The 21,125-nt window shown below is 46.2% G+C and overlaps 1 protein-coding gene across 1 annotated transcript; it reads left to right on the forward strand.

Annotated features, from left to right (window-relative positions):
• Nucleotides 1-6: 6 nt before the first annotated feature.
• Nucleotides 7-19,900, forward strand: LOC143780542 (uncharacterized). Its single transcript, XM_077267557.1, has 6 exons — nt 7-402; nt 12,170-12,229; nt 12,309-12,383; nt 17,344-17,542; nt 17,696-17,858; nt 18,906-19,900. Exons 2-6 carry the CDS (start codon nt 12,185-12,187, stop codon nt 19,873-19,875), a joined length of 1,452 nt encoding a protein of 483 aa, XP_077123672.1. The 5' UTR covers nt 7-402; nt 12,170-12,184; the 3' UTR covers nt 19,876-19,900.
• Nucleotides 19,901-21,125: the final 1,225 nt, after the last annotated feature.

Below are 21,125 nucleotides of genomic sequence, written 5' to 3' on the forward strand. Positions count from 1 at the left end.
CGCCTCACGTCTCAGCGCTACGAGCCGCAGCTGGTTTCCTTCAGCTGGCGCTGTTGTTGTTTTGTTTTTCTGCTTTGCTCTTTTTTCCCAGGTTAAACAACAGAGAAACTATAAAAAAAAAACAATGTAGCGCGGATTCCGGTGTGAACAGGCACAGAAAGTGGCATCAGCGTGCTGAAAGGGTTAAGCTGAGCGCCCCCTGCAGGCGCAGTGCACACTCGTCACCCGGGTCCCTGCCGCCGGCCGAGAGCAGAGCAGTCTCCGCACATGAGAGCAATGAGCTCCGCAAAGGACGAGAACGGCGGAACCAGTCCTGTCTGCACGGTTACTGATCAGAAATGCCGCATCAAAGTGACGAATAGCAACGGTGTACTGAGGGAAGAAGTGACTGCTGTGTGAGAGGTGGGCTATGTGCACACGCTGCGGAATGGGGGGCGGATTTTTCCACACTTACTGCTGATTCCACCTGCGGATTCCTATTATGGAGCAGGTGTAAAGCGCTGCGGAATCCGCACAAAGAATTGACATGCTGTGGAATAAACAACGCAGCGTTTCCGCGCAGAATTTTCCGCAGCATGGGCACTGCGGATTTTGTTTTCCATAGGTTTACGTGGTACTGTACACCGCATGCAAAACTGCTGCAGATCCGCAGCGTCAAAACCGCAACGTGTGCACAGAGCCTAAAGGGGGTTGTCCGGTGTGGGGGGTGGTTGCCTGGTTTTAGTGGGGGGAGGCTGTCCGGTATTGGGGGTCTGTCTCACAGCTTTTTGGGACACGTGTTGAACTATTGGGACAAACGCCAGAGCTCCCCATAAAGTGGGATCGGACATACACTGGTGGAGCCACAAGGCTGAAGCTGGTTTCTTATTCGGCAATTTTTTCTTTTCTGTTTTTATAGGGTTAACAACAAATAATAAGCATCACAATAATAACATACAATGCGGCGAGGTGCCCTGATGTGAATACACTTAACAGCTACAAAAATTATAAAACTGGCACAAAAATGGGCATCAAATTGGGCACCGAAGGGCGTTAATTAAAGGGTTAAATGACTTTAGGGCACTGATCTCACACTGCACACATATAGAACAGGGCGCCCCACATCAAACCCAGGTCCCTCCAGCCAGGCCCAAATGGGTTCTCGGCATCAGAACTGGCATCAAGGTGGGCAGTCGATTTTGGCCGTTTGAATAAGTAGCTGGTGTTTTTAAGGGGTTAAATTACATCTGTGCATTCCTAGTGTGAGATCAGTGGCCCAGAGTCAATTAACCCCTTAAAAACACCAGTTACTTATTCAAATTGCCATAATTGATTGTCTGCCCACTTTGATGCCAATTCTGATGCCCAGAACGCATTTGGGCCTGGCTGGAGGGACCTGGGTTTGATATGGGGCTCCCTGTTCTATATGTGTGCAGTGTGAGATCAGTGGCCTAAAGTCATTTAACCCTTTCATTAACGCCTTTCGGTGCCCAATTTGATGCCCATTTTTGTGCCAGTTTTATAATTTTGTAGCTGTTTTTAAGTGTAATACATCAGGCTACAAAGTAAAATGTTACTGAGATTATTGTTTAACCAGAAAATATCACCTGACAAAGAAACTTTACCTGCGTCTCAGCACTAGAGATGATGTCACCGCTGATCTCTAGTGATGGATAGGAGGCATTCTCTGTGATGTCACCGCTGATCTCTAGTGATGGATAGGAGGCATTCTCAGTGATGTCACCGCTGATCTCTAGTGATGGATAGGAGGCATTCTCAGTGATGTCACCGCTGATCTCTAGTGATGGATAGGCAGCATTCTCAGTGATGTCACCGCTGATCTCTAGTGATGGATAGGAGGCATTCTCAGTGATGTCACCGCTGATCCCTAGTGATGGATAGGAGGCATTCTCAGTGATGTCACCTCTGATCTCTAGTGATGGATAGGAGGCATTCTCAGTGATGTCACCGCTGATCTCTAGTGATGGATAGGAGGCATTCTCAGTGATGTCACCGCTGATCTCTAGTGATGGATAGGCAGCATTCTCAGTGATGTCACCGCTGATCTCTAGTGATGGATAGGAGGCATTCTCAGTGATGTCACCTCTGATCTCTAGTGATGGATAGGAGGCATTCTCAGTGATGTCACCGCTGATCTCTAGTGATGGATAGGAGGCATTCTCAGTGATGTCACCTCTGATCTCTAGTGATGGATAGGAGGCATTCTCAGTGATGTCACCGCTGATCTCTAGTGATGGATAGGCAGCATTCTCAGTGATGTCACCGCTGATCTCTAGTGATGGATAGGAGGCATTCTCAGTGATGTCACCGCTAGTGTTGAGCATTCCGATGCTGCAAGTATCGGGTATCGGCCGATACTTGCTGTATCGGGATTCCGATACTCTTGTGGTATCGGGTATCGGAACAACATTAATGTTAAAATGTGTAAAATAGAGAATTAAAATAAAAAATATCGCAATACTCACCTGTCCGACGCAGCCGGGACCTCAGCGCAGGAACCGGCAGCGTTGTTTGTTTAAAATTCCCGCTTTTACATGGTTACGCGAAGTCCCGGCTTGTGATTGGTCAGGGCGGCCATGTTGCCGGGCCGCGGACCAATCACAGCAAGCCGTGACGAAAATACGTCACGGCTTGCTGTGATTGGTCCGCGTCCCGGCAACATGGCCGCCATTAACCAATCACAAGCCGTGACGTCACGGGAGGCTGGAAACGCGCTCATTTTAAAAAGGGCGCGTGTCCAGCCTCCCGTGACGTCACGGCTTGTGATTGGTTGCGTCGCGGTCAACCAATCACAAGCCGGGAGGCTGGACACGCGCCCATTTCAAAATGAGCGCGTCCAGCCTCCCGGCTTGTGATTGGTTGATCGCGGCGCAACCAATCACAAGCCGTGACGTCACGGGAGGCTGGACACGCGCCCATTTCAAAATGAGCGCGTCCAGCCTTCCGGCTTGTGATTGGTTGATCGCGGCGCAACCAATCACAAGCCGTGACGTCACGGGAGGCTGGACACGCGCCCATTTTAAAATGAGCGCGTGTCCAGCCTCCCGTGACGTCCCGGCTTGTGATTGGTCAGGGCGGCCATATTGCCGGGACGCGGACCAATCACAGCAAGCCGTGACGTAATTTCGTCACGGCTTGCTGTGATTGGTCCGCGTCCCGGCAACATGGCCGACCTGACCAATCACAAGCCGGGAATTCACGTAACCAAGTAATAGCGCGATTTTTAAACAAACAACGCTGCCGGTTCCCTCGCTGAAGTCCCGGCTGCGTCGGACAGGTGAGTATAGCAATATTTTTTATTTTAATTCTTTCTTTTACACATTTATATGGTTCCCAGGGCCTGAAGGAGAGTTTCCTCTCCTTCAGACCCTGGGAACCATCAGGAATACCGTCCGATACTTGAGTCCCATTGACTTGTATTGGTATCGGGTATCGGTATCGGATTGGATCCGATATTTTGCCGGTATCGGCCGATACTTTCCGATACCGATACTTTCAAGTATCGGACGGTATCGCTCAACACTAGTCACCGCTGATCTCTAGTGATGGATAGGAGGCATTCTCAGTGATGTCACCGCTGATCTCTAGTGATGGATAGGAGGCATTCTCAGTGATGTCACCGCTGATCTCTAGTGATGGATAGGAGGCATTCTCAGTGATGTCACCGCTGATCTACAGTGATGGATAGGAGGCATTCTCAGTGATGTCACCGCTGATCTCTAGTGATGGATAGGAGACATTCTCAGTGATGTCACCGCTGATCTATAGTGATGGATAGGAGGCATTCTCAGTGATGTCACCGCTGATCTACAGTGATGGATAGGAGGCATTCTCAGTGATGTCACCGCTGATCTCTGGTGATGGATAGGAGGCATTCTCAGTGATGTCACCGCTGATCTCTAGTGATGGATTGGAGGCATTCTCAGTGATGTCAACGCCGATCTCTAGTGATGGATAGGAGGCATTCTCAGTGATGTCACCGCTGATCTCGAGTGATGGATAGGAGGCATTCTCAGTGATGTCACCGCTGATCTCTAGTGATGGATAGGAGGCATTCTCAGTGATGTCACCGCTGATCTCTGGTGATGGATAGGAGGCATTCTCAGTGATGTCACCGCTGATCTCTAGTGATGGATAGGAGGCATTCTCAGTGATGTCACCGCTGATCTCTGGTGATGGATAGGAGGCATTCTCAGTGATGTCACCGCTGATCTCTAGTGATGGATAGGAGGCATTCTCAGTGATGTCACCGCTGATCTCTAGTGATGGATAGGAGGCATTCTCAGTGATGTCACCGCTGATCTCTAGTGATGGATAGGAGGCATTCTCAGTGATGTCACCGCTGATCTCTAGTGATGGATAGGAGGCATTCTCAGTGATGTCACCGCTGATCTCTAGTGATGCATAGGAGGCATTCTCAGTGATGTCACCGCTAATCTCTAGTGATGGATAGGAGGCATTCTCAGTGATGTCACCGCTGATCTCTAGTGATGGATAGGCGGCATTCTCAGTGATGTCACTGCCGATCTCTAGTGATGGATAGGAGGCGTTCTCAGTGATGTCACCTCTGATCTCTAGTGATGGATAGGAGGCATTCTCAGTGATGTCACCGCTGATCTCTGGTGATGGATAGGAGGCATTCTCAGTGATGTCACCGCTGATCTCTAGTGATGGATAGGAGACATTCTCAGTGATGTCACTGCCGATCTCTAGTGATGGATAGGAGGCGTTCTCAGTGATGTCACCTCTGATCTCTAGTGATGGATAGGAGGCATTCTCAGTGATGTCACCGCTGATCTCTAGAGATGGATAGGAGGCATTCAGTGATGTCACCGCTGATCTCTAGTGATGGATAGGAGGCATTCTCAGTGATGTCACCGCTGATCTCTAGTGATGGATAGGAGGCATTCTCAGTGATGTCACCGCTGATCTCTAGTGATGGATAGGGGGCATTCTCAGTGATGTCACTGCCGATCTCTAGTGATGGATAGGAGGCATTCTCAGTGATGTCACCGCTGATCTCTAGTGATGGATAGGCAGCATTCTCAGTGATGTCACCGCTGATCTCTAGTGATGGATAGGAGGCATTCTCAGTGATGTCACCGCTGATCTCTAGTGATGGATAGGAGGCATTCTCAGTGATGTCACCGCTGATCTCTAGTGATGGATAGGAGGCATTCTCAGTGATGTCACCGCTGATCTCTAGTGATGGATAGGAGGCATTCTCAGTGATGTCACCGCCGATCTCTAGTGATGGATAGGAGGCATTCTCAGTGATGTCACCGCTGATCTCGAGTGATGGATAGGCGGCATTCTCAGTGATGTCATCGCCGATCTCTAGTGATGGATAGGAGGCATTCTCAGTGATGTCATCGCCGATCTCTAGTGATGGATAGGCGGCATTCTCAGTGATGTCATCGCCGATCTCTAGTGATGGATAGGCGGCATTCTCAGTGATGTCACCGCCGATCTCTAGTGATGGATAGGAGGCGTTCTCAGTGATGTCACCGCTGATCTCTAGTGATGGATAGGAGGCATTCTCAGTGATGTCACCGCTGATCTCTAGTGATGCATAGGAGGCATTCTCAGTGATGTCACCGCTAATCTCTAGTGATGGATAGGAGGCATTCTCAGTGATGTCACCGCTGATCTCTAGTGATGGATAGGAGGCATTCTCAATGATGTCACCTCTGATCTCTAGTGATGGATAGGAGGCATTCTCAGTGATGTCACTGCCGATCTCTAGTGATGGATAGGAGGCGTTCTCAGTGATGTCACCTCTGATCTCTAGTGATGGATAGGAGGCATTCTCAGTGATGTCACCGCTGATCTCTGGTGATGGATAGGAGGCATTCTCAGTGATGTCACCGCTGATCTCTAGTGATGGATAGGAGACATTCTCAGTGATGTCACTGCCGATCTCTAGTGATGGATAGGAGGCGTTCTCAGTGATGTCACCTCTGATCTCTAGTGATGGATAGGAGGCATTCTCAGTGATGTCACCGCTGATCTCTAGAGATGGATAGGAGGCATTCTCAGTGATGTCACCGCTGATCTCTAGAGATGGATAGGAGGCATTCTCAGTGATGTCACCGCTGATCTCTAGTGATGGATAGGGGGGATTCTCAGTGATGTCACCGCTGATCTCTAGTGATGGATAGGCAGCATTCTCAGTGATGTCACTGCCGATCTCTAGTGATGGATAGGAGGCATTCTCAGTGATGTCACCTCTGATCTCTAGTGATGGATAGGAGGCATTCTCAGTGATGTCACCGCTGATCTCTAGTGATGGATAGGCAGCATTCTCAGTGATGTCACCGCTGATCTCTAGTGATGGATAGGAGGCATTCTCAGTGATGTCACCGCTGATCTCTAGTGATGGATAGGAGGCATTCTCAGTGATGTCACCGCTGATCTCTAGTGATGGATAGGAGGCATTCTCAGTGATGTCACCGCTGATCTCTAGTGATGGATAGGCAGCATTCTCAGTGATGTCACCGCTGATCTCTAGTGATGGATAGGAGGCATTCTCAGTGATGTCACCGCTGATCTCTAGTGATGGATAGGAGGCATTCTCAGTGATGTCACCGCTGATCTCTAGTGATGGATAGGAGGCATTCTCAGTGATGTCACCGCCGATCTCTAGTGATGGATAGGAGGCATTCTCAGTGATGTCACCGCTGATCTCGAGTGATGGATAGGCGGCATTCTCAGTGATGTCATCGCCGATCTCTAGTGATGGATAGGCGGCATTCTCAGTGATGTCACCGCCGATCTCTAGTGATGGATAGGAGGCATTCTCAGTGATGTCACCGCTGATCTCTAGTGATGGATAGGAGGCATTCTCAGTGATGTCACCGCTGATCTCTAGTGATGCATAGGAGGCATTCTCAGTGATGTCACCGCTAATCTCTAGTGATGGATAGGAGGCATTCTCAGTGATGTCACCGCTGATCTCTAGTGATGGATAGGAGGCATTCTCAATGATGTCACCTCTGATCTCTAGTGATGGATAGGAGGCATTCTCAGTGATGTCACTGCCGATCTCTAGTGATGGATAGGAGGCGTTCTCAGTGATGTCACCTCTGATCTCTAGTGATGGATAGGAGGCATTCTCAGTGATGTCACTGCCGATCTCTAGTGATGGATAGGAGGCGTTCTCAGTGATGTCACCTCTGATCTCTTGTGATGGATAGGAGGCATTCTCAGTGATGTCACCGCTGATCTCTAGTGATGGATAGGAGGCATTCTCAGTGATGTCACTGCTGATCTCTGGTGATGGATAGGAGGCATTCTCAGTGATGTCACCGCTGATCTCTAGTGATGGATAGGAGGCATTCTCAGTGATGTCACCGCTGATCTCTAGTGATGGATAGGAGACATTCTCAGTGATGTCACTGCCGATCTCTAGTGATGGATAGGAGGCATTCTCAGTGATGTCACCGCTGATCTCTAGTGATGGATAGGAGGCATCTCAGTGATGTCACCGCTGATCTCTAGTGATGGATAGGAGGCATTCTCAGTGATGTCACCTCTGATCTCTAGTGATGGATAGGAGGCATTCTCAGTGATGTCACCGCTGATCTCTAGTGATGGATAGGAGGCATTCTCAGTGATGTCACCGCTGATCTCTACTGATGGATAAGAGGCATTCTCAGTGATGTCACCGCTGATCTCTAGTGATGGATAGTAGACATTCTCAGTGATGTCACCGCTGATCTCTAGTGATGGAAAGGAGGCATTCTCAGTGATGTCGCCGCTGATCTCTGGTGATGGATAGGAGGCATTCTCAGTGATGTCACCGCTGATCTCTAGTGATGGATAGGAGGCATTCTCAGTGATGTCACAGCTGATTTCTGGTGATGGATAGGAGGCATTCTCAGTGATGTCACCGCTGATCTCTAGTGATGGATAGGCGGCATTCTCAGTGATATCACCGCTGATCTCTAGTGATGGATAGGAGGCATTCTCAGTGATGTCACAGCTGATCTCTAGTGATGGATAGGAGGAATTATCAGTGATGTCATCGCTGATCTCTAGTGACGGATAGGAGGCATTCTCAGTGATGTCACCGCTGATCTCTAATGATGGATAGGAGGCATTCTCAGTGATGTCACCGCTGATCTCTAGTGATGGATAGGAGACATTCTCAGTGATGTCACCGCTGATCTCTAGTGATGGATAGGAGGCATTCTCAGTGATGTCACCGCTGATCTCTAGTGATGGATAGGAGGCATTCTCAGTGATGTCACCGCTGATCTCTAGTGATGGATAGGAGGCATTCTCAGTGATGTCACCGCTAATCTCTAGTGATGGATAGGAGGCATTCTCAGTGATGTCACCGCTGATCACTAGTGATGGATAGGAGGCATTCTCTGTGATGTCACTGCTGATCTCTAGTGATGGATATGTGGCATTCTCAGTGATGTAACCGCTGATCTCTAGTGATGGATAGGAGGCATTCTCAGTGATGTCACCGCTGATCTCTAGTGATGGATAGGAGGCATTCTCAGTGATGTCACCGCTGATCTCTAGTGATGGATAGGAGGCATTCTCAGTGATGTCACCGCTGATCTCTAGTGATGGATAGGAGGCATTCTCAGTGATGTCACCGCTGATCTCTAGTGATGGATAGGAGGCATTCTCAGTGATGTCACCGCTGATCACTAGTGATGGATAGGAGGCATTCTCTGTGATGTCACTGCTGATCTCTAGTGATGGATAGGAGGCATTCTCGGTGATGTCACCGCTGATCTCTAGTGATGGATAGGAGACATTCTCGGTGATGTCACCGCTGATCTCTAGTGATGGATAGGAGACATTCTCGGTGATGTCACCTCTGATCTCTAGTGATGGATAGGAGGCATTCTCAGTGATGTCACCGCTGATCTCTAGTGATGGATAGGAGGCATTCTCAGTGATGTCACCGCTGATCTCTAGTGATGGATAGGAGGCATTCTCTGTGATGTCACTGCTGATCTCTAGTGATGGATAGGAGGCATTCTCAGTGATGTCACCGCTGATCTCTAGTGATAGGATAGAAAGGGTCTTTGGCATGCACTCAGCCTTAATAAGGCTAGGTGCTGGTGTATCGGACCAGTGGTCCCAAGTATGTATAGGAATTCAGTTCACCGCACACTCTAATAGAATTTCGTGCAATATAAGAGGCATTCTCAGTGATGTCACCACTGATCTCTAGTGATGGATAGGAGGTGTCACGTACCTACTTCTGAGCACGTGACTTGGGGTTGCGCATGCAAGGGTTAATCTTTCTCCTCTCACTCAGTCCAGCATTCAACCTCTGTCCTATGCTTTAATGGGAGTATAAATCACACCCCGGAATAGTTCACACACTCCGCTCATACACGCTGCCACCACTCACCGAACAAACGGGCGATGAATCCCGGAAATATTACTACTACTGTATGCCAATCATAAGCCTATGGATTCTTTATAGCATGCAAGGTTCAGACTTATTAAAGTTTTAAGCTTTAATAGAAAAGGTACAGTGCTTACAATAAAAAAAGGGTATAAAAATATGGGATTAAAAAGTGACATACAAATATGCAAAACAGTTATGAAAATATACGGGAGAAAATTTACAGAAATATCTAACGTTGTAGTCTGCTTTCTGCTCCCTGAGGGGCGGACTTATATGAAATTGATCACATCAGCTTGGCTGTCCCTCAGTCTGTTAACAACTTTCTTTGTGTGTAGGCCTAATTTATAGAGTCACCCTGGAGGTCAAATTTCAAGACCAGCCTCTCATGTTAATATTATAATTGCTTGTTTTTGACGAGACCATGGCCACTCCACCAATGAATATATTATTTTCTCTGAAATTCTTTGTGTAATGTTTCTCATAGATAGATAGTGTCAGCCTGACATCTCTCTTCAAAAGAGCCAGAAGGTATGAAACACTTCCCCTTCTTCCTGGTTCTTAGCAAGGCCCCCTGGCGTGATTGGAGACAGGAGACTGCCTTCTCAGGATAACATATGCTGTGAGACCTGCAGTCTCAGAACAGATGTTAAATTACTGTTAGTCACACGTTCATACCTATACATATTTCACTACACCTCCCTCCTTATGAACGTGCACGGGGGTTGACTTACAGGTCTGCTCCCGAGCACGTATCTAGTTCTGCCCCACCTTGGCGAGATAGGCCATCAGCAAAAACTCAAGCAGCCCGAATGGCGTTATAAAGGCAGACCTCTCCTGAGCTTCTTTGGTCAGGGGTATCTGCCAATATCCCCTACTTAAGTCCTTGATGGTGAGGTACGATGCTTTAGCAGCTGTTCTAACAGCTTGTCTATCGGCATGGGGTAGACCTCACATGTAGTCAGTAGATTAAATTTCCTGTAGTCTACACAGAACCAGATAGTACGGTCCTTTTTCAGGACAAGAACCACAGGCGAGGTCCAGGCACTCTGGGATTTTTGTATTACCTTGAGGTCTAGCATCTCCTCTACTTGTTCCTTAATGTGCGCCTTCACCTCTGCTGACACCCGGTATGCAGACTGCCTTACTGGGGGATTGATGCCAGTGTCCACATGGTGAGTTGCTAAGGCTACGTTCACATTTGCGGTGTGCGCCGCAGCGTCGCCGCCGCAAGAAAACGCATGCGTCGTGCGGCCCTATCTTTAACATTGGCGCCGCATGGGGCCGCATGTACATGCGTTGTCATGCGTTGTGTTGCGTTGTACGCCGCATGCGGCGTTAGGGCGCACCTGTCAGGGCGCGGCAAACGCAACATGTTGCATTTTTCGGGCGGCGCTGACCTTTTCAAAAACGCATGCGTCGTGTTTGCGGCGTGTTTGCGTCGTCGATGCGCCTTTTACCCCATTGACTTGTATTGACAACACAAACGACGCAAGTACTTGCGTCGTGGTGCGTTGTACGACGCATGCGTTTTCCAATAAAAAATGCAAAACATTGTCTAGACTTTGTCTAGACACTAAAAAAACACTATATATATATATTAAAAAAAAAAGGGGTTTGCCATTGTCTTTCACAAGGCTATCTACAGAGAAGACTGACTGAAGGGAATCTGCTTTCCAAACCTGTAAGTATATATTTCTCTTTGCATATTTTTTATTCTGTGTTTTATTTCTTGATTTTTATTTAATTTGTGCAATGTTTGGTCTGTGCTATTGTACGGTTATGGCACTGTGGGTTATTGAAATTTTGTGTTTTGTAAATCTGGTTCTGATGTACTTTATGCTGGCGTTTATTGTCTTCGGCCTTGCTTGGTTTTGGATTGGTTTTAATGGATTTTGGGTTGTTCTGGTGTCATGCGGTTGTTCAATGTCTTTTTTTTGGCTGATTTTTTATTGTTAAATTTCTGGTGCATGTCTTTTTTTGGTTTCTATTGTTGGGGGTAACCGTATGGCGTTTTCTTGGCTCATGTCTTGCTGTGTTTTATTATGCTGTTGGCATTTTTTTTTCTTTCCTTGAGTGTCTTTTCTTGCTGGTGGGGGGGCTACATTTATGATGTTTCATTTGTATTGTATTGTTCCGTGCTGCTATATTATTTTCAATTGTATTTTCCCTCTTTTTTTTTTTTTATCTCTGATGGTTTTACGTCGTTTTCCGTATGGCATATATCTCCTTCCTTGACTGTTTGCATTGCCAAGTGTGTAGTTAAATTTTTTTTTTTTTTTGGTGGGGCCCTTTTTTTTTAATTTCATGTGTTTTCTTTTCTATTTGACTATGGTTTTTCTTTTGGTTGCTGTATATTGTAACAGCGGTTGTCCCGTAATGTTTATTGCTTATTATCTAGAATGGTATTTTTCGCCTTTTTCTGATGTATTTCTGTGGTTAGATGTCACCAGATGGTGTTGTTTTGGATCATGTCTTGTTGTAATTGTAAAGTATGGCGTTCATTAGCTTGCTATTTCATTGTGCCTTTTTTTTCCTCTAAGGTTTTTTTTGGAAGTTTTTATATTTAAAAATTTGGACATAGGTGTCTATTTTTGCTGAATTTTGTTTGGGTCTATTCTTGTATTGTTTCTTCTATTGTATTCTCTTGCAATGTATGGCGTTGTGGTGTCGCTTTTTGAGTTTGCATTGTCCTATCAGTCAACAGTCAATTGTGGTTGTTTTAATGTTTTGGGCCTATTTTATTGTATGTGTTATTGGATGTGATTTTTTGCTCATTTTTTCTTGCAGAACAATTTTTCAAGAATGCCAAGTTCTTCTGAGCATAGCCAATCGGCGCGGGGGAGTGCGGTGAGTAATTATGTCCAGTTGCTTACTATTCGCTGCCATTTGTAGCATTGACAATAATTTTTGTATACAATTTTTACAGGCTTCTTCAAGTGAGGGGGAAGGCAGTCAGCGGGAGCAGAGAGCTCGGGGCCAAGATGTGGCGTCAGGCCGGCGAGTGAGTATATATATATTTTTTTTTGAGTAGCATCCTGATGTGAGGAACATTACATTTGAGTAGCATCCTGCTTTCACTAGGGATGTTTACTAAGCTTAATTACATATAGCTTTTCAGGGCAGCAAGTATTGGGGGAAGGTAACATAAAGTTGAACTCCCTGCACAAAAAAATTCCAAAATACAGGTGTAGAAAACATCAATATACATACATCAAATGGCAAAGGATAGGGCAAAGGACATATCATGACAGGTGCTGGTGGTTGTTAATATTTTCATATTTGTAACCTTAACCCCTTCACCCCCAAGGGTGGTTTGCACATTAATGACCGGGCCAATTTTTACAATTCTGACCACTGTCCCTTTATGAGGTTATAACTCTGGAACGCTTTAACGGATCTTGGCGATTCTGACATTGTTTTCTCGTGACATATTGTACTTCATGATAGTGGTAAAATTTCTTCGATATAACTTGCGTTTATTTGTGAAAAAAACGAATATTTGGCGAAAATTTTGAAAATTTCGCAATTTTCCAACTTTGAATTTTTATGCCCTTAAATCACAGACATATGTCACGCAAAATACAGTTGACCAGCAATTTCTCATTTTTACAACACCATTTTTTTTTAGGGACCACATCTCATTTGAAGTCATTTTGAGGGGTCTATATGATAGAAAATACCCAAGTGTGACACCATTCTAAAAACTGCACCCCTCAAGGTACTCAAAACCACTTTCAAGAAGTTTATTAACCCTTCAGGTGTTTCACAGGAATTTTTGGAATGTTTAAATAAAAATAAACATTTAACTTTTTTTCACACAAAATTTATTTCAGCTCCAATTTTGTTTTATTTTACCAAGGGTAACAGGAGAAAATAGACCCCAAAATTTGTTGTATAATTTGTCCTGAGTACGCTGATACCCGATATGTGGGGGTAAACCACTGTTTGGGCGCATGGCAGAGCTCGGAAGGAAAGGAGCGCCATTTGACTTTTCAATGCAAAATTGACTGGAATTGAGATGGGACGCCATGTTGCATTTGGAGAGCCCCTGATGTGCCTAAACATTGAAACCCCCCACAAGTGACACCATTTTGGAAAGTAGACCCCCTAAGGATCTTATCTAGATGTGTGGTGAGCACTTTGACCCAACAAGTGCTTCACAGAAGTTTATAATGCAGAGCCGTAAAAATAAAAAATCATATTTTTTCACAAAAATGATCTTTTCGCCCCCAATTTTTTATTTTCCCAAGGGTAAGAGAAGAAATTGGACCCCAAAAATTGTTGTGCAATTTGTCCTGAGTACGCTGATACCCCATATGTGGGTGTAAACCATTGTTTGGGCGCAGGGCAGAGCTCGGAAGGGAAGGAGCGCCATTTGACTTTTCAATGCAAAATTGACTGGAATTGAGATGGGACGCCATGTTGCATTTGGAGAGCCCCTGATGTGCCTAAACATTGAAACCCCCCACAAGTGACACCATTTTGGAAAGTAGACCCCTTAAGGAACTTATCTAGATGTGTGTTGAGCACTTTGACCCAACAAGTGCTTCACAGACGTTTATAATGCAGAGCCGTAAAAATAAAAAATCATATTTTTTCACAAAAATGATCTTTTCGCCCCCATTTTTTTATTTCCCCAAGGGTAAGAGAAGAAATTAGACCACAAAAGTTGTTGTGCAATTTGTCCTGAGTACGACGATACCCCATATGTGGGGGTAAACCACTGTTTGGGCGCATAGCAGAGCTCGGAAGGGAAGGAGCGCTATTTTACTTTTCAAGGCAAAATTGACTGGAATTAAGATGGGATGCCATGTTGCGTTTGGAGAGCCCCTGATGTGCCTAAACATTAAAACCCCCCACAAGTGACACCATTTTGGAAATTAGACCCCCTAAGGAACTTATCTAGATGTGTTTTGATAGCTTTGAACCCCCAAGTGTTTCACTACAGTTTATAACGCAGAGCCGTGAAAATAAAAATTCCTTTTTTTTTCACAAAAATGATTTTTAGCCCCCAGTTTTGTATTTTCACAAGGGTATCAGGATAAATTGGACCCCAAACGTTGTTGTCCAATTTGTCCTGAGTACGCTGATACCCCATATGTGGGGGGGAACCACTGTTTGGGCGCATGACAGAGCTCGGAAGGGAAGGAGCGCCATTTGGAATGCAGACTTAAATGGATTGGTCTGCAGGCGTCACGTTGCATTTGCAGAGCCCCTGATGTACCCAAACAGTACAAACCCCCCACAAGTGACCCCATATTGGAAACTAGACCCCCCAAGGAACTTATCTAGATGTGTTGTGAGAACTTTGAACCCCCAAGTGTTTCACTACAGTTTATAACGCAGAGCCGTGAAAATAAAAATTCTTTTTTTTTTTCACAAAAATGATTTTTTAGCCCCCAGTTTTGTATTTTCACAAGGGTATCAGGATAAATTGGACCCCAAACGTTGTTGTCCAATTTGTCCTGAGTACGCTGATACCCCATATGTGGGGGGGAACCACTGTTTGGGCGCATGACAGAGCTCGGAAGGGAAGGAGCGCCATTTGGAATGCAGACTTAAATGGATTGGTCTGCAGGCGTCACGTTGCATTTGCAGAGCCCCTGATGTACCCAAACAGTACAAACCCCCCACAAGTGACCCCATATCGGAAACTAGACCCCCCAAGGAACTTATCTAGATGTGTTGTGAGAACTTTGAACCCCCAAGTGTCTCACTACAGTTTACAACGCAGAGCCGTGAAAATAAAAAAATCTTTTTTTTCCCACAAAACTTATTTTTTGGCCCCCAGTTTTGTATTTTCCCAAGGGTAGCAGGAGAAATTGGACCCCAACAGATGATGTCCAATTTGTCCTGAGTACTCTGATACCCCATATGTTGGGGTAAACCCCTGTTTGGGCACACGGGAGAGCTCTGAAGGGAAGGAGCACTGTTTTCCTTTTTCAACGCAGAATTGGCTGGAATTCAGATCGGATGCCATGTCCCGTTTGGAGAGCCCCTGATGTGCCTAAACAGTGGAAACCCCCCAATTATAACTGAAACCCTAATCCAAACACATCCCTTACCCTAATCCCAACAGTAACCCTAACCACTCCTCTAACCCAGACACACCCAACCCTATTCCCAACCGTAAATGTAATCCAAACCCTAACCCTATCTTTAGCCCCAACCCTAACTGTAGCCCCAACCCTAGCCCCAACCCTAGCCATAACCCTAGCCCTAACCCTAGCAATAACACTAGCCCTATCACTAGCCCTATCACTAGCCCTAACACTAGCCGTATCACTAGCCCTAACCCTAGCCCTAACCCTAGCCCCAACCCTAGCCCTAACCCTAGCCCCAACCCTAGCCCTAACCCTAGCCCCAACCCTAGCCCTAACCCTAACCCTAGCCCTAACCTTAGCCCCAACCCTAGCCCTAACCCTAGCCCTAACCCTAGTCCTAACTCTAGCCCTAACCCTAATGGGAAAATGGAAATAAATACATTTTTTTATTTTTTTATTTTTCCCTAACTAAGGGGGTGATGAAGGGGGGTTTGATTTACTTTTATAGCGGGTTATTTAGCGGATTTTTATGATTGGCAGCCGTCACACACTGAAAGACGCTTTTCATTGCAAAAAATATTTTTTGCGTTACCACATTTTGAGAGCTGTAATTTTTCCATATTTGAGTCCACAGAGTCATGTGAGATCTTGTTTTTTGCGAGACGAGTTGACGTTTTTATTGGTAACATTTTCGGACACGTGACATTTTTTGATCGCTTCTTATTCCGATTTTTGTGAGGCAGAGTGTTCAAAAACCAGCTATTCATGAATTTCTTTTGGGGGAGGCCTTTATACCGTTCCGCGTTTGGTAAAATTGATAAAGCAGTTTTATTCGTCGGGTCAGTACGATTACAGTGATATCTCATTTATATCATTTTTTTATGTTTCGGCGCTTTTATACGATAAAAACTATTTTATAGAAAAAATAATTATTTTGGTATCGCTTTATTCTCAGGACTATAACTTTTTTATTTTTTTGCTGATAATGCTGTATGGCGGCTCGTTTTTTGCGGGACAAGATGACGTTTTCAGCGGTACCATGGTTATTTATATCAGTCTTTTTGATCGCGTGTTATTCCACTTTTTGTTCGGCGGTATGATAATAAAGCGTTGTTTTTTGCCTCTTTTTTTTTTTTCTTACGGTGTTTACTGAAGGGGTTAACTAGTGGGGCAGTTTTATAGGTTGGGTCGTTACGGACGCAGCGATACTAAATATGTGTACTTTTATTGTTTTTTTTAATTTTATTTAGCTAAAGAAATGTATTTATGGGAATAATATATATTTTTTTTTCTTTATTTAGGATATTTTTTTTTATTTTTTTTTTACACACATGTGGGGAATTTTTTTTACTTTTTTACTTTGTCCCGGGGGGGACATCACAGATCATTGATCTGGCAGTGTGCACAGCACTCTGCCAGATCTGCGATCTGCTGTGCAGGGCTGCAGGCTTACCAAGTGTCTGCTCTGAGCAGACACTCGGTAAGCCACCTCCCTCCCTGCAGGACCCGGATGCCGCGGCCATCTTGGATCCGGGACCTGCGGCGAGGAGGGAGGTAGGAGACCCTCGGAGCAACGCGATCACATCGCGTTGCTCCGGGGGTCTCAGGGAAGCCCGCAGGGAGCCCTCTCCCTGCGCGATGCTTCCCTATACCGCCGGTACACCGCGATCATGTTTGATCGCGGTGTGCCGGGGGTTAATGTGCCGGGGGCGGTCCGTGACCGCTCCTGGCACATAGTGCCGGATGTCAGCTGCGATATGCAGCTGACACCCGGCCGCGATCGGCCGCGCTCCCCCCGTGAGCGCCGCTGATCGGTGATGACGTACTATCCCGTCGGTGGTCATACGGGCCCACCCCACCTCGACGGGATAGTGCGTCCGATGTCAGGAAGGGGTTAATGTTTTCTAATTTTTCTAGGTTTCACAACGGGACCAAGGAGATACTGAAATCGATGTGGACCTCCTGATCTCCAGCATCCAGGAGCGTGGCCCGTTGTGGGACAGCCGTGACCCCCGGCACATGGACCAGGTGGTGTTGAGGCGTTTGTGGGTAGAGGTGGCAAAGTCGCTGTGGGATGGCTTTGACAGTGCCTCAGCGAAGGACAAAGGCAACTTTCGTGAGTATTGCTGATACGCTGCTATGACCCATCTTGCCAGGATAAACACAACCGTGTGTGATGCGATCAACGCCTAAACTTTCCATCGCACACGGTTGTTTTATCCTTTTAAAATACTAAATATGTAACCTTTTTTTTTCTTTGCATTCACAGTTAAAAAGTTGAGGACCAGATGGCGATCCATGAAGGACCGTTTCAATAAGGGGCTCCGTGCTGAGGAGGAGCAATCTCGGAGTGGTGCTGCTGCGGCCAAGTCTGTGCCCTACAAATATAACAGGGCACTACAGTTCCTAAGACCAATCCTTGGCCGCCGACAGTAAGTATTTTGTCCACATACCATATTGCACAGCCACATTGTACATTGCCCAGACACATAGCATATTGCACAGCCACATAGTACATTGCCCAGCCACATAGCATATTGCACAGCCACATAGTACATTGCCCAGCCACGTACATTGTGCATCCACATAGTATATTGCCAGGCCACTATATCGCAGCCACATAGTACACGTTCTAGCCACGTATCCACATAGTATATTTCCCAGGCACATAGTGTATTGGCCATCCATGTAGTCAGCGTAGCATATTGGCCATCCACGTAACTTTTTCCCTAGTGGAATGGTATAGCCCATTAGTAATTTTTTGGGTTAAGCATGAGTCCTTGTAGTCCATGACAGGTTACGTTCTGAGTCAGGGTAGTTCTGATCGCAGGAATAATGATGACGTCTCGATCACATGATCCTAACGTCATGGCCGTTCCTGCGATCAGATCAGCAAAGTCACTGTGTTTTGTTTTTTTTTAATTTTTTTATTTTTACATTTTTATCTTGACTTTAAGGGTATGTGCACACGTCAGGATTTTGTCAGGATTTTGTCAGGCTTTTTCATCAGGTTTTGTAGCCAAAACCAGGAGTGGGTGATAAATGTAGAAGTGGTGCATATGTTTCTATTATACTTTTCCTCTAATTGTTCCACTCCTGGTTTTGGCTCCAAATCCTGATGAAAAATCCTGACAAAATCCTCAATAGCCTCAACGTTATACTATTTTTGCAGCATAGACAGCGTCAAGAAAGATTGTTTGACAAAAAAATTTTTGTAACGATGACAGAGGTATGCGGTAAAAATGTTTTGGCAGCGGGAATGAACAGTCATTTTCTGCCGTAGGTATGTCCATGATTGTTATCGTCAGCCATAATGGTTAGCTGGCGATAACAATCAGCAATTTATTATAGGCCACACAGACTGAGAGACAGGGGATTGTAATGTATTGTTGTGTCATGTAATGTTAATTTTGTTACAGAAGTTGGCGTATGTGATAGGTTATTAATTGAAGACTAATTTTTTCCTAATCTTTTCACAGGACACACAGCAGCACCCTCGAGAGAGCTCGCCCCGCAGGAGCGGACCTTCATGAATCGCCATCTGACCCGTCACAGCCCTCCCACAGTGACAGCAGGCTTGCACCACCATCTGGAGAACCGGCAGCTGGACCATCAGGTGTTCCCCTGCCCGAGGCCTCTGGCGCACCTTCGTTCGGGAATTCCCGACAGCACCAGCGGGCCTCGGACAGGCCAGCCATGCCCGAATTTTTGCATTTGAGCACGGTTTTCCAGAACTGTTTCAAGGCGTTGAGCGATAAAATGGACACTCGTCTGTCCAATATCGACCGACGCCTTGAAACTATGGAATCCGAGCTCTCGAGTCCGGCCAAACATTTTTTTAGTTCCATTGCTAAGGGCATGGTGGAACACCTTACGCCGGAACTCCAGATTTCGGTGATGCAGGCCTGCAACACTGCCTACGTGAGGGCTCTGCAGCAGGCTCGGGTCATGCAGTCAGCGACAATGCCCGTAGTGCCGTCGCTGGCTAGCATGACTCCGACTCCTGCTGCAGAGACACTCCAGCCACCCCACCGAGGTCCACGTGCCGAGCGACGCCAACACAGGCACCATAGGATTGTGCCGCCGACTCCTGCTCCTGCCAGGCCCTCATCCTCCCGTAGCCGTCATTCTGGGGGAGCTGCCGCGGGAGAGAGGAAAAGAAGGAAGAGGACACACACGGAGGCTCTGGCTGCTCCAATACCGACACCGAGGACGCGTCGGGGCTCTAGTCACAGCAGGAGCAGCCAGGGCCAACCAAGAAGCTGGCAAAGGCTTGTGTTGCCTCCTCCCTCCCCTACAGATGTGCCGCTTTCCCCAGTATACCCTGCGGAGGGTTTGGACCTTCCTTCTAGTCTCCTGGACTCTGACTCCGCATCCTCTTCCTCTCCCCGTTCCCAACCACCAGAGACTTACCGTTCACCGCTGGTAGCGGATGTTGATACCCCCTAAGTTTCTTTCCCCTTTTTTTTTCTGTTTCCCCCCAATAAAAATTGTTTGTTTTAAAACTTTGTTCTTATTTTCCAGTATACTTCTCGGCAAGTCACGCCGTGCACTGTCTACACATATTTTGTGCTTCAAACACGTCATATATGCAATGTCAGACACTATTTTTACAATTTTTAATTTGCCTTTTTTTGGGTGTCTCTCATTGCTGTATGAGGTGTTTACAAACACTAAAGTGTATGAGGTGTTTTCAAACACTAAGGGTATGTGTCCACGCTCAGGAGTGCATCAGGATTTGGTCATGATTTTACATCAGTATTTGTAAGCCAAAACCAGGAGTGGGTGATAAATACAGAAGTGGAGCATATGTTTCTATTCTACTTTTCCTCTAATTGTTCCACTCCTGGTTTTGGCTTACAAATACTGATGAAAAATCCTGACAAAATCCGGATGCAATCCTGAACGTGGACACATACCGTAAAGGTACCTTTACACTTAACAATGCTGCAGCGAAACAGACAATGATGCAGATCACTGCAGCATGGCTATTTGGTCGCTGGAGAGCTGTCTGTGTGACAGCTCTCCAGCGAACAACGATGCCGAGGTCCCTGGGTAACCAGGTTAAACATCGGGTTGCTAAGCGCAGGGCCGCACTTCCGTTGTTTACCCTGGTTACCAGTGTTAAATGTAAAAAAAAAAACAGTACATATACTCACAATCGCGTCCCCCGGCGTCAGCTTCCCTGCACTGACTGAGTGACGGCCCTAACAGCAGAGTGGTCACATCACCGCTGTGCTGTGCATTCACTTTACGGCCGGCGCTCAGTCAGTGCAGGAAGCGGACGCCGGGGGACGCGAAGATGATAAGGCACATTACAATTGTGAACTATAGGTAGATGCCAAATTTCACATAACCAAACCAACCTATACGGATTACATTTATTGCACATTTACTGGAGAATTAGTTTATTATTATATTACATTTTTAGCATAGTCACAGTAGAGGTATTTATTGGTGTAGTTAAAACCAGAATACAGTCCAACAGTAACTTACTACACCATTTGATCTTGCCATGACACACGGCCAACATCTGACACAAAATAGGCCGCAAAACGATCCCTCATCTGCGCAATTTCCACACTTGTCCTCAGAGGATGATCATGGTAATCGGGCAATAGGTTGGCTATGGGTTCATCGAGTTCCACATTCAGTCTCTCTTTGGCATAATGTAATTGTGGAGAACCACACAAGCCTTC

This window comes from Ranitomeya variabilis, chromosome 1 (assembly GCF_051348905.1).
Source record: "Ranitomeya variabilis isolate aRanVar5 chromosome 1, aRanVar5.hap1, whole genome shotgun sequence".
NCBI classification, from domain to species: domain Eukaryota; kingdom Metazoa; phylum Chordata; class Amphibia; order Anura; family Dendrobatidae; genus Ranitomeya; species Ranitomeya variabilis.

Coding starts and splice junctions, on each gene's coding strand:
- LOC143780542 (XM_077267557.1), top strand. CDS start 12,185: ATGCCAAGTTCTTCTGAGCATAGCCAATCGGCGCGGGGGAGTGCG. Junction 17,543..17,695: donor GAAGGACAAAGGCAACTTTC/GTGAGTATTGCT, acceptor TTGCATTCACAG/TTAAAAAGTTGAGGACCAGA. Junction 17,859..18,905: donor CCAATCCTTGGCCGCCGACA/GTAAGTATTTTG, acceptor ATCTTTTCACAG/GACACACAGCAGCACCCTCG.